The sequence below is a fragment of the Lepidochelys kempii genome, chromosome 12 (genome assembly GCF_965140265.1).
Source record: "Lepidochelys kempii isolate rLepKem1 chromosome 12, rLepKem1.hap2, whole genome shotgun sequence".
NCBI lineage: Eukaryota > Metazoa > Chordata > Testudines > Cheloniidae > Lepidochelys > Lepidochelys kempii.
In genome coordinates, this window is record NC_133267.1 from 23,009,021 (window position 1) to 23,023,448 (window position 14,428).

Consider the following 14,428-nt stretch of genomic DNA (forward strand, 5'->3'; position numbering starts at 1 on the left):
GCTTTTTGCAACTGCACAGAACACTGAATGTCCTCAGTTTTGCTCCAGAGCAGGGCTGGGCCTTCACTCATTAGGTGATGCCTTTCTTATCAAATGGGACGCTCCCCTCCTATACCTTCCCCCCCCACCCCGCTCCTGACGTGGGTGCTTCACAAGATCAGACTGGAAAAGTCCAAAGTTATCCTGATATTCCCCGTGTGGCCTCAACAAACCTGGTTCCCTTACACAGGCAACCTTAATTTTGCCACATCTTCACTTCTTTGTGTTTGACTTTGAAACCTCAACACACTTTTCCAAGGGAGTTTTTGTATGTAATTTCATTTACAGTATGTACATAGTTGCTATTTCAAAAAATGCCTAAAAATAGCAAAAGCACAAGAACGCTTATCCACATATAGCATTCCTTTCTGAGCTCCAGCAAAACATTTTTATCTTCATATTTCCAAGTAGCTTTGGTTTGTCTCATTCCCCAAGAACATTAAAACCCTTGTTTAAGGTTTCAGCTTGACAATCAGTCAGAATTCTCAGGTATCAGTCAAAATCATATCCCCTAGGCCAGTGCAGTCCACCTGTCATTGCGTGGCTTCACAGGTCTCATTACATTTGAAAATAACCTCTACATTTGAGACAAAACAATGGTGTGGCAACTGTAATCCACTCAAGGATCTTAATCACTTAATCATAATCTCTATCTTCATGAAATTTGGAGGTATAAAGTAGCTTTTAACGCTTTATGTAGTTGAGATAGGACATTTCAAATAGGTGACTTTTCAGTTAATTGTTCTCTTATTTTTGCCACCTTAGTTTCATGTTCGACTGCTAGTAAGTGTTTTAAGCCATGTGTGCCAAATCAGTTGAAAAATATTTTAAGTGGAATACTGTTAGCAAAAATGTTGAAACAGAATTTTGTAGTACAGGTTGAAGTGGAATACTAATTCAAGAGAACACCTTTTTAAAAATTGATTATTTCAGTTATTAAAAACGTGCTATTTAAAGAGATCCATTTTCCCGATTGAATCATTTGGCCTCTGGCAGCTGGCTCTATTAGTCATTTGTTTTATTAGTGTCTAGACAGAAAATTACTTGACACATCTGTGCCTTGAGGTATCAGAAAGTATTAGTGTGTTCCTTTTGACTCAGTAGAGTTTGAAAGGAAAAAATCTGAATGTGTAATAATTAATTACAGATGAAAACAGTATCATTTATTTCAATATTTCAAGATGTTATGCATCTCATGAGCGTTAATATAGCTGAAAAATTGTTAACATATTAGTAGCAGAAAATCCTGTACATGCACAGGATGCAATTTTTGAATACTTTTGATAATTTATTTGAGAGATTTTTTTCTAGCTCTAATCAGAATGGAGGACTAAGTCCATAGAAAGTTGAAATCTTCTGTAGAAGCTATTTTTGGGTTACCCATGCACTCAAAACACAAAAACACAAAACACAAAAACATTTAAATAGAATTCTGAGCATTTTTATATCAGAGGATTGACTTTAAATAAGAAAAACACCACGTTTATTTTAATAAACAAAAAGCCTGTTTACCTAAAAATATTAAACTAAAGAATGATTGAAGTTAAAGTTACAAAGCAGAATTATTTCTAAATAGAAGATTTTGTGGGTACCCCTTCTACATATGACCCCAGGAGGTATGTAATGTACCAGTAGCACAAGAACATTTTGTTTCAGCTAGAGTAATGGTTGGTAATCAGATTTCATTTGTGTAGTATATTTCTGGAAAAACTCATAACTCTTTTATGTTTCATCATTAGGCAGTGGAGAGTAGTTCCATATTCTGCTTGAAAGTACACAAACAAATTGAATTTCATTTCAAATATGCCGTAGAGCAATGGAAAAAAAAATTTAGTTCTGGCACCCATGTTGTGTTAGGTAAGTACATTCCTTTTTGAGTTTGTCATTTAAAAATTTTTGGGGTCTTTGCTGTAACGTTGTTTTTAAAGAATATGTCTCTAGACAGTGGTATTTCACAGTTGTTGACTCTATATAAGAACTCATGGATAAATGTTTAATTTACTTACGTTACTAAAACGAGAAAGCAGCTTAAGAATGCCGCTAAAAGTTTCATTTGCCAATTCTTGGCTATATGTCACTTTCTGTGTGTGGATCATGCACCACTCTAAATACTCATTGCTAGGTTATGCCAGTTTTTCTACAGGAGGCAACTGGCTCTGAATTTTGGCAGTCTGGTGTGGATTAGTAACTCAGATAAAAGCTGCCTCGTTTTCAGTGAAGCTAACTCAAGCTAGGGATCAGAGTAACAGCCGTGTTAGTCTGTATTCGGAAAAAGAAAAGGAGTACTTGTGGCACCTTAGAGACTAACCAATTTATTTGAGCATAAGCTTAGTTTACGAAAGCTTATGCTCAGATAAATTGGTTAGTCTCTAAGGTGCCACAAGTACTCCTTTTCTTCAAGCTAGGGAAGTTCTTTGGTAGAGTCACAACTTGGGGCCAGGAGGAACTTTTCTTCCCTTTGTCCCTTTTGTTTCACTGCTGGACAACTTTTTATAGTGTACTTATTCTTATTGTCTTAAAGTTGAAGTCTTTTTCCCCTGTGTTTTTAGAGCAGTCGTCTTAGCCATATATGTATTACAAAATTTTCATAGTGGTCTATGCTGAGCCTGGTTGCCAGTGCTCATACAAAAGCTTGTCCTTTGATCTCCTGGCTTGCATCTGGGCTTCAGTGGTTGTCTCCACACTTTATTTTAACAGAGGGAAAAATCAGTCATTTGGACTTCAAGCAATTTGACAGTCAGAATCCTATGCATTATCGAAAGCACACCTTTGAAAATAAAGGATTACAAAGCTATATTTTCATATACTCGAGAAGATAATTTACTGTGTGGCTTCATTAAGACAAATAAAGATTAACTGGTTAAATGTCTTGTCAACTATACCTGTAAAATGGGATGAATATCCTTGCTTTTCTTCTACTCTGAAAATAGTATCTTTTCCAAACACATTCTCTTTCTGCTTAATGGTTCTGGAGTCCTGAAAGACATAAAATGTTTTTATAAGAGATTTGTATTTGGCAGTTGCTGGCTTCCAAGAACAATGTAGTCTCTTCCAGGGTGATGCTTTCATGACTAAAATTTCGATATCAAAAGTCTTGTAAAATCATTTAAGTATCTGATACTTGCTGCAGTGTGACTTGCTTTTCCCAATAAATCTTTGTCAGTAGTGTACTGATGAATGCATGACAGATGAATTGGAACTGACTTCCATCTAGATCAGGGATGGGCAAACTTCTTGGCCCACGGGCCACATCAGGGTTACAAAACTATATGGAGGGCCGGGTAGGGAAGGCTGTCTCTCTCCAAACAGCCTGGCCCGTACCCTTTATCCGCTCCTTCCCGCTTCCTGCCCCCCGACTGCCCCCTCTCGGGACCCCACCCTCTATCCTACTGCCCCTTCTCCCTGTCCCCTGACTGCCCCGCCTATCCAACCGCCCCCCAGGTCCCTGTCTCCTAACTGCCCTGACCCCTATCCACACCCATTCCCCTTAACAGACACCCTGGGACTCGCACACCTATCCAGCCCCCCCCCCATTCCCTGACTGGCCCCCTCCCCTTGAACATCCGCCCCATCCAACTGCCCCCTGCTCCCTGTCCCCTGACTGCCCCCCGGGACCTCCCGTTCTCTTACCATACTGGAGCTAGCCATGCTGCTGTGCTCCTGAGGCTGCGGGGGAGGGGAACAGTGGGAGAGGGGTCGGGGGCTAGCCTCCCGGGCCAGGAGCTGAGCAGCCAGACAGGACGGTCCTGCGGGCCGTAGTTTGCCCACCTCTGATCTAGATTGACTCTTTCTCAAGTGTCTTTTATGGCAGTTGAGGGATCCATAGTAAAGACACTTGGAAACTCCTCATAGTTTGAGAGGATCTTGCCTCATAGCAACCAGGATATCAGAATTCAACAATCCAGGTTCAGATATTAGGTTTATGATTATCAATCTTCAAATTCTTCATTTCTCTCAGATCTCTGGATTGAAAAATACTATGCTTCTGCAGTACAGTCTCCCTGAGTGGAGAACCAGAATTCAGTGCCCACCAAAGAAAATGAGACTCTAACCCTGTAGCCTTTCCCCATTAGGCGATGTCTAACATATTTCTTGATATTCTGACCACTAAAACTCAAAACAGATGGGCGCAGAAAGTAATTTTCAGATAATATCCAATTGAGATGCAAGAGAATCACCCCACTTCTTTTTTAGCTCATCATCTCTATCCTCCATTGCAAAGAAATGTTTTGCAATTTTCCAGGCCATTCAGAACTTCCAAAATTTTTGAATATCATCTCGTGTGCCTTCAGAAGAATGGTTTTTTATTTACTCTGGATTATTTGTGGAAGCAGAGATGACCAGAGACTTTCATCCAGTCTTACACTAGTCACTTTTCAATTAGTATGCTGTAGCTGAGCTCTGCTAGGTCCACCAAGTCTGAGACCCGGGGGTTAGTAACCACTGGTGCAGTTTATTCACAGGCTTGTTCCTACCACCGCTTCACCGTGTACAGTTGATCTTTCACCATCTGGAGGCGGGAAGGAGGGAAGAGCTACCTCCCTGCTTCCACTCCCTGTCTTTTCCCTTTCTTTCTGCTCCCCCTTTGACTTTCTTCCCCTGCGGCTTTTACATAGCCCCAGGCTAATTAGGTAACAGCTGTCCCTGCTTCCCTAATTAGGGCCAGGTTATCTCAAGCCAGCTCTGAATCAGCAATCCTTTGCCCAGCACCCTGTCGCTTATGCCTAAAAGTGACCCAGATAATTACCTGTTCTCCGTAGATCTGAAGTTGTTACATTCATTTCATTCTCTCCAAATACTCTTATATTTCCTCATTTTCTGATAGGTAACAAATGTTAACCTTGGGCTTCCTTTCAGTCCCAGCATCTGTTTTCCAAGTTCTGTGATCATGCTCTTGTGACTGAGAAAAGGGTAACCAAATTTACCATTGCCATTGATGTTTGCTTTTCGATCAAAACTTTCTTGGTTGAAATGGTCATGTACTTGTAGAAAAGCTCATGTTAGACATGTCAAGATCAACTCAACCTCTAAGTGCAGGTTTTGGTTTGTTTGAGGTTTTCTTTGTTTGTTTTGGACTTTGGCGGGGAGGGAGTGAGCGAAAAGGGGAAACAAGAACTTGCATTCAAAAATAGAAGAAATACAGGTGTATGTCAGAGTGATTCCCATTTTGTCTACAAATTTCTAAAAGCGACAGTTGCTACACCTCTTCATGATGATAGCTTTCTTTTAGGGCACAGACACATAGGAACTTCCTCAAAGACTGCTGCAATTTTTTCTTCTTCAGAGCAGGAATTTCTAGCACCAGAATCGACTTAGCATTGCCAAAGAACATTCATATTTCATCAAGCTTCCTGATTGCCCAGATGTTGAACCTAGATGGGTGTCCATCACAGAAAATATTTTAAAAAAGGAGTTTAAGCATTAACTGTCACATGCAAAGCAGCTGCCAAGAAAGTGTTTTCCAAAAACTCAAACTATTCCACAATTGAACTGGAATGTAACAAAAACAGGATGGGGTGAGGTACATCAAGCCGGTATAAAAAGCTAAGATCAGAAGCAATAAAATTTTATTCTTGAGTTAGCAAAAAAGTGTTCATTCTAATGGAATGGTGAACCCTCATAATGATAGACTGTAGTTGCATCATGTCTCAGGATGAGTGGCAGATACATAAGTCACCATTTCAGATGATAACACCTGTGTGGGACATATCTCAGGTGAATCTTTTTGCCTTTCAATCCAATGAAAAGATTACCAGCTCTTGTTCCAGGCGCTGAGAGAAACATCTCTCACAGATGCCTTCTCCTTTTCATTGTAGTATCTTTTTCATAACTTCCTCTTTACTCACTTTTTGCTTGAATTGTGAGGAAGATCTATGCTAACAAGGATAGAATAATTGTCAATGCTCAGTGCTGACTTTGGAAACCTTTTTTTCCATAACAGTTAAAGATGTCTTTTAGGATCTGATAAATTGGAAAATGAGTCATGAAAATGCCGGTTTTTCTCAACCTCCTTCAGGAGCTCCCTCTTCAATATTTGGGTGTCAAAAGATGGAGCCTAGCTGCACAGTATTTGAGATGTTGTAGAATTTGGTTAATCACCAGAAGCTGATGCCATTCTTTTTAATACCTAGGAAGAAGTCTACCATGTACCAGCTTATGTACCAACTGACTTGGGAAGCTTTCTTTCGTTGGTGTATGGTAGACCTTACAGCATAAATAACCTATATCTCCTGTCTGTTAATTCCCTCTGGCAGCATTTGAAAGACCTCAATGCAAGCCACTTCCACATTCAGTTTTCACTTCACGGATATGAGTTTAGAGTTTAGTTTGTTGTACTTTGTACATATATGTTTCCTGTTTCCTTAAGACAGTTTCTCTTTTGAGGTCCTCTTTGTGAACTCCCCTGGAACAATGGATCCCATGGGTCTGTGCTTTATTTTGGGCTAAACTGTTTTTGTAATTACTGTGCTGTAAATTTGGAGGAAATGTGTTGAAGTTCAAAAACATCAAGCTGAAAAACTGCTGCTTCAGATTGATTGTTTGCAATGTTGTTGTAGCAGTGTTTTGTCCCAGGATATTGGAAGGACAAGCTGGGTGGGTGAGGTAAAAGGTTGGTCCAATAAAAGATATTACTTCCCCCACCTTGTTGTTTCTAATTGAGACACCTTTTCTGGGGATGCAGAAGGGTTAAACCCTGGGCATTGTTCAGCACCTCTGGTATTGGATTATCTATTTTATTTTATTGGAGCTGTTCTGTAAATGTCTTCATGAAGATCTGTTTGTCATCCATTTTACTTTATACGATTTCTGCTCTTAGATCATTTGTTGCAAACAGCATGATACAGTGACCTCTTCCTCCTCCTCCTCGTTACTATTCTTTAATATAAGTTCAGGGTAAGGAATTGGTCTGTTGAATGGAAAAAGAGAAGACACATCTTAACATACTAAAATTACCTGTGATAAAAATTTGTCACCTCTTCCTCTATCCTGGGTTCTTATTTTTTGGTGTGTGTAAAGTTTCTTGACTGAGAGCAAAGGGTTTAAGTAATACCTGTTGTAAGAATGTTTATGGAAGACAGGAAATCCTTTTACCTTCAGATTCTTGAAAACTAGTCATCTCATAGAGGATGAGGGAGAGAACAGCTATAACAAATACAATTACTATTAAGTAATGTGCCTTTTTCTGTAATATTTTATAGTACTTATGCATGATGTGTATATTTCAAATTTTTTTCTTTTACAGTTTTAACTGATGACTGCATGCCGTCCTTGGGAATTACTGATGCAACTTGTGTGGTTCATTTTAGTTTTCCTGCTTCTCCAAGAGTCTTTGGTGTGCGCTTACACAGCATGTCTGATAACTTCCAGAATGTACTAGAACAGGTTTGAGTGGCTTTTAGTGGGCATTTTACTTTTGCTGGCTAGCATTCATTTATTAACAGTAACATTTTGCCACATGACTATTAAAGAACTTCTAAAGCCTAAAAATAAATTTCTTCCACTTTTGCTGAAGGGTTCCTCTGTAGAGCAAGTATATACAAAGGCAAAATCAATCTTATTGCTGACAGAAAGAAATGGATGCCATGCAGTTGGTGTACTGCGTTATTTAGAACACACAGAAGCTAAAATTCCACCGGAACTGTGTGACTTTACAGCGGGGGTGCTTGAGGCTAAAGAAGATATGAAACTTGCAAGGCCTCTTTGTCAGTACCTTAAAAGATCTGGTGTTTGCAAGTAAGAAAATATCAAGTTTATGCTAACAAGTTTACTTAATGTCTTCTGCTTTGAATGACTGTTACTAGTTGTTTGATAATAATTCCCTTTGGAGAATTGTATTCAGGTTAGATTTGCAGTCATGTTTCTTTTGCTTCCATCTGGTGATAAGCATTCTATCATATTTAACAGTAAAAAGTGTTCATGTGCCTCCACGGGACAGCAGATATCTTTGGAAGTTATAACATTACTTCCCTGCCTGCCAACTAGTTTTCCTCTGATAGTGAAGGGGTTGTGTAATAAATCTATTTTCCTTCTGGAAAATAACTGTTAAAATGTTGGTGGTTAGCTCATTGAAGAGCAAAGAACTGGTGGATTCTTTCATTACAGCCCTTTGTGATATTTTTCTTGTAGTAATGATCAGTATTATTGATTTTTTAAAATAGTTAAGTCTGAGAGTACATTTGTGATGACTAATCAACACCAGTAATTCTACAGTCTTTGCTAAAATGACCTCTTCAAGTAAATTGAACTTTTGAAAATTTTTATCTTCTCTCTTGCTTTGGTGGATTGAGGAGAGGTTCAATGTGCATGCACATTAATGGATTAATATGTAGTGCCTATTGCAGTTGGGTCATATCACAAATCAGATAGTAAAAATAAATAACCCTCAGTAGTGAGTTTTCATTTTAGTGCTTGTTTTTTCTGCTGCTGTTGAGTTCCACATCACATTTCTGAAATCTCTACTCGTCGTCTCTCCCCCGCCTCCCCCCGCCCCAAGTTTGTTGTTCCTCATATTTCTTGGTAAGCTTCTGTCTCAGTTATGGTTTTTACAAAATTTTAGAGTTTTTAAGCTTTCCTGAAATGGTGGTCTAAACTATTTCAGTATACTACCTTTTGAGTTCTCCATCTTGTTCTTTAAACTGTTTTTCTTATAATGTGAATATGCAGGGATATGAGAATATGTCCAGATCGTCATCGAGTTCACTTACAAATAGACTTACCCCAAAAGATGTCAGATAACACTATACCAATGGCTGGATGTGTCACAGTAAGTTATTAGAATTTATCTTGTTGAACTCTGACAGTACTCAGGTTTGATGGCTAGTTGGCACTCTTATGATTTGACAATTAACAGCATCAACAGAATAACATGTATATTTAGTCCCTTGTGCGTTCTATCCCCCATAGCTCTCCTTTCTGTCCTAATTTCTTTCTTTAGCTCAGGGAAGTGAACAGGTGGTCTTGACTGCTGCTGTTCACAGCAATATTCACAGAAGAAAAAGAAGGGCAAAAAATGCTCTCAATTCCAGTGACTGCTTAAGCCCACAGTAATAACCCTCATGTGTTTGTGGTGGATGGCGTGTCCTGCTCACCTGAAGGGTTTGCAGTAGAGGTAAGCAGTGTGACAGTCTTAGGCCAGGTCTATGCCCAAAAGTTAAATTGATCCAGCTGTATTGCTCGGGTGTGTTAAAAAATCCCCCTCCCCCCCCAATGTATTTAAAACAACCTAACCCCCAGGGTAGACTGTGCAAAGTCAATGGAAGAATTCTTCTGTCAGCATTGCTACTGCATCTCAGGGAGGTGGACGAACTATGCTGGGGGGAGTACCCCTCCCTTCACTGTAGTGAGTGTCTGTATTCAAGTGGTACAGTAGCACAGCTGCTGTGCTGCAGCTGTAGCATTTCAAGTGTAGACAAGCCCTTAGTCTGAAGTGAAGGTGGGTCTTGTGAGCATCCTCAAAGTTCACCTGTGGCTTTTATTATCAATGAAGGGGTCTGCAATGAGAAAAATAAAGATTCGGGCCTCCTGTGTTGAGGCCATTCTATTTTAGGCCTTTTAGAAAATGAGGCCTCATTCCTAATCCATTGGATAAAGGAAACAGGAGTCCTATAAAGGACTGCCGATGCTGTATTACTACTGTGGGCTTTTTTTTTTTTCCATTTCTACCTTTTAGCCATTATTCAAACTATGTGCTTGGTGGAGCTCTTTACACGTCAGCATTCTTTTGAATAAGGAACTTAATTCTTCATTGCCATTGTCGTATTAGTTTGTGCCAGAATCTGGGCTTGCTGCACTAAAATAGCCTCAGCTTTCCAAACCAGAAATTAAGTTCAGTGGGGGAGATTGTGCTTGTTGCTGGATGAAAAGAAGCTATTACTGTAATTGAAACAGTTAATGTGATTATTCATGGATACAAGATGGTCACTCCAAGTAAGCTAAGGAAATTGTACCACATCTTGGAGAAATAGAGAAATTATGGGGTCACTCCCATTAGCTGGCCCCAGCACAGCACCTCTAAAGACCCATTAGACGGGAAGGTGGACCAGACTTCTAAAACCAGACTTCTGAGTTTTATTATCCATCTTGACATACGTGTGGCCTGGACCATATCAGAGTAGATGGCAGATATTCCCCCAATACAGTAGCTAGAAATCCCCAAAAGGACTTCAAACCAGTAATCCTCCAGGGTTCTGACATTTGGAAGGTCTTCTCAAAGTTGGATTTGGTGGCATGCCTCATCCTAAAAATGAGGTTCCCAGCCTTGCTTAGATGAGGCCCTGTGGGAGACTACTGAAAATAAAAATTCTTCTTTAAATGTACATGAGGTTGGAATCTTTTCTGAGTTGCCGTCTATCTGAGCTGCACATATGCCCTGTTCCATTTCATGCTCCTGTGTGAGGGCATAAAGGGCAGAGCAGCTGTGCCACTCTGTCAGGAAAAAGATGGGGAAGAGCCCCTTTACAGTGGTGTGAGGCACTTGGCACCAAATGCCATCAGGATGGATATAAATCCCCAGGATTTAAACCCTGTCCATCATGCAGTGGTCTTATGGCCTTAGATGATAGGTACAGCAGATAGATGCCTATTCTTCCTGAAGTAGGACAATCCCTATAAGTGCTCAATCTGCCATTGCTTTTTGCTCCAGAAAATGGGCATACGTGAGTCTCAGATTATATCTACGTGAGCGGTCCATAAAAGTCGCATCCCAACCGGAAGAGACATCAGGGTCTTCTGCTTTGAATGACTGTTACTAGTTATTTGATAATAATTCCCTTTGGAGAATTGTATTCAGGTTAGATTTGCAATCATGGTTCTTTTGCTTCCGTCTGATGATAGAATACTTATCATATTTAACGGTAAAAAGTTACTCCCAGCACTAGACTTGCAGCTAATGGCACTGATTTTCCTGGAGGTAAACTTCACCTTGCCAACTCCCAGTCACTCCTCCTTCCCTACATCGTCAGGAACTGTAGCATGTGTCTAAGAAGAGGCTCTAGTGGCCAGACCTCCATGCCAGAGATGGAGGAAGCCCCTTGTGGTGGTGCAGATGAACACCAACTACCTTCTCTACCAAAGGGGTCTTCGTATTCTCCTGATGAAGCACTCACTTTGGCCCTGACATCAACCATATATCATTTTAAGACCTTCCAGGACTTGCTGACAAAGATAGACAAAACCTGGAACATCCAGACGATGGTGAACCATGAGAAAATTTGACATCCTCAGTGCTATCAAGAATTTTTCTCCAGTTAATGAGGGGTATAATGGACCTAGTGAAGGGGACTGTGGCACTCTCTAGCCTTATTCCCCTCCAGCCCACAGCCAGTAGAGAAGCACTACCAAGTATCCCCTATAGTCTTGAACAATTTTAGGCACATCTGACCTCAGGATCTTTAGTAGTATCCAGTAAAAGACCAGGTCCTGCAAAAGGATCAGAAAGGCAAGGACTTCCAAAATTGGGCCTTTTCAGTCAAAAGGCTTAGAACTAATTGGGTTATGGCTCTGTACTTTACAGGACGGATTTCCACATTGACATCTATCTGGTCCACAGGAAGTACCTGAGGTTCTTTTTTGAATGGTTAAACACATTTTTTCCACTCAGGGATATTTGTGCATCCCGTGTGCTGGAGCTGAAGAGTTTTCGCAGCATTACCTGTCAGGGCAGTGCATGCATCCTGACATCCTTCTGGCTCCTTCTGAGGTGATATTGGGGCAGTGCCTCCCCGACTCTCTATTTTATTCTCATTACCCATGGCCTGAGTCTGAGCTCCCCCTGAAGTTTTCCTCATGGGTTTTTTGTGCATAGTCTGTCAGTTTAGCGTTCTACATGGTTGGCAAATAGTTAGTACACTTTTGGTTTTTTAGTTTTTATTTTTTACTGTATGTTATTATATAGTTAATTTTGGTGTTATGCATTGGTGGCATGCAGCACTTGCTGAGCTTTAAGTACTGAGCATTGTGTGGGGTGTCCATCCCGAATAGTGAGTTCCATATGTGCTGCCTTTTTTGTCTTGATGAGGGACACATTGAGAGGTTCAATGACTGCCCCTCTTTCAAGAAAAGAAAGCAGATTTCCAGAGACCTGCACCTTAAACATCACCTGGGGAGAAGGCAATGAGTCCTGCCTCAACTTCCGGGCCATAGAGTAAACACTTTGATCCCCGCCTGTCTGCAGACGGTAAGTGTGGCTGTGGTTGTCTCTAATACACTCCCCCTGGAATTGGACTCTTCACCAGAGAGAGAGAGGTTGGTTTTCCTCTCCAGGGCCTCCCTGAAAAAGGGGACACAGGACAAACCAGTATGTCTTGTCCAGTATAATTGCTGGTTAGATCAATGCATGTTGTATGCAGTAATAATGAGCATTCCTATCCATAGAAATGACTACTAATTTGCTGTTTTTTCCTCCATTCCATAACATGAGAGGCATTTTTGAATGGTAAACATTAAGAGAATTCCTTCTCTTCTTCAATAAAAGGACTCAGAACATCACTGAGACTCTTCAGGTACCAAGGGTAGAGCTGAGCTGTCAACCCATGTTTCCCCATTATGGTGGCAGGAGGATCTGTGCCATACTGTTGTTTTCAGTACTGTTTTCAGGATAGCTGTTGGTTCCCCTTAGAATGGATGCTGTTTTGGGGCAGACATTATTGGTGTTGCCAACCCTGTAAGCTTAAAATGCAGCTAAGGTTTGCTTTACCTCTCCATTCCAAACTCTCTTGTGGTACAGGAGCCCATTGCATTGTCTCCTGTGTTACCGGGTCTGTCTGTCTGTCTTAGTTCTGATGAGACTGTTAGTGGTATAGATGTTGCTTCCAGACAAGAAGTATTGTAGGGGTTTACGGCTTCTCAGGCACTTTCTTTGGCATTGGTATACAGTGTGACGGCACTGGTACATTCTTTTGCCTCTGTCTCAGCACCAACAGCCTTGGTACTGGGACTCCAGTTGGGTACTGACTCCAACTTATACCATGGCACTGAGTATGAGAGGTAATTCCTGACACCGGTTAATGATGGTGTGCCATCGGTGTCTTGGGACTGTTTGAGGTACTGATTACTACACCTGCTTTGGTACCGATGGTGGCCTCTTCACAATAGGCTGCAGCTAAATTAGATTGCTGAGTGACCGCAGCAGGCTTTGTGCCCCTGATGCTTGCTCATTATTGAGATGACTCTTTGCAGTCTGGCTCAAAGTCCTCTACTATCTCACTATTTCCTACTAGACTCAGTTGGTCTAGCAAGTCTGCTAGACTGCCTGCAGAAGGAGAGCATCGGGCTTGGGTCTGATAATTCAGCAGAGACAGATAGTCATGGCACAGTGCTTGTTGGTCCCCCATGCTCTACTCTTTGGCCATTTTGGAGCTCTTGGGGTATTTCCTGTTCTTCTAGGTTTCAGTCATAGGCTCAGTCTAGGAGAAGGTCTCCAGAGTGTTCAGTAGAGCAGCTTCTAGCGCTACCTAGATTGGAAATATGAAGAGATGTTGTTCCCCCTGAGAAGCTAATGGTGCAGGAGGAGCCTGGGCCCAAGGAACCAGTTTCACCACAGGAGGATCCATATACTTCTGCTAACCTTTCTTTCTTCTTCCCTGATTACTCAATGATTCTGGACTCTTCTCTAATTCCAGAGGATTTTAAAGTCTCATCAGGAACTTCTGAGAAGAATCACTGTGAATTTTTTCCAGTCCAATGAGTCTCCAGACCCCACCTAGTACCAGCGGAGCCTGTGTCAGTGTCCCCAGGTTTCAAACTTTGCACGGGCTGCAAAAAGCCTAGGCTTGTTAGTGAACCTCATTCCTGTTGTTTCAAGTGCTTGAGTGATGGCCACATTAGAGGCAGGTGCTCTATTTGTCATGGCTTCATCACCAGGATGAAGAAGCTGAGGGAGGAGTGTCTCCGATGTATCTTCATGAAGGCTGCCCTTAGACCAATATTTGAACCCCCTTGGTTTTCCAAGGGAAGCTCTTTGAACACTCCTTGCCAAAGTGTTCCTCCAGTGGCAGTATTGGATTCTCTGAGGGGATGCCCGCAGCATCCACATGTACATCACCAAGGTCTAGCACAAGTATATCTCCCCAGAAGGGAGCACTCTCCTATTAGTACTGAAAGGCCCGTGACGGTAGGTACCAATCAGCCTTCACACTCCCAGATGTAAGACTTGACTCCCAGCTGCAGCTCTAGAGCAGGCTGAGCTATCTCTGTTGCCCCTGCTTCAAGCTGCCTCATCCCTGGATGGGGGCCTGGTATTGGATGTATTCTCCCTGGTGCCAGGTGACTTTAAGATGCATTAGGACCCTTTCAGGAGAGCGGCAGCCTCTCTGGACATTCAAATAGAGCTTGTGGAGGAGAGTACCCAAAATCTCATTAACATTCTTTATCCCTTTGTGGTAGGGAAGGT

At 41.4% G+C, this 14,428-nt stretch overlaps 1 protein-coding gene across 1 annotated transcript in view; it reads left to right on the plus strand.

Moving 5' to 3' along the window:
• Nucleotides 1-14,428, plus strand: part of TDRD12 (tudor domain containing 12) — a 119,960-nt gene that overhangs the window by 62,567 nt on the left and 42,965 nt on the right. Inside the window, exons 19-22 of the mRNA XM_073307859.1 lie at nt 1,779-1,896; nt 7,283-7,422; nt 7,553-7,773; nt 8,704-8,803. Coding sequence (XP_073163960.1) covers nt 1,779-1,896; nt 7,283-7,422; nt 7,553-7,773; nt 8,704-8,803 — 579 coding nt within the window. The remainder of the gene's footprint in view (nt 1-1,778; nt 1,897-7,282; nt 7,423-7,552; nt 7,774-8,703; nt 8,804-14,428) is intronic.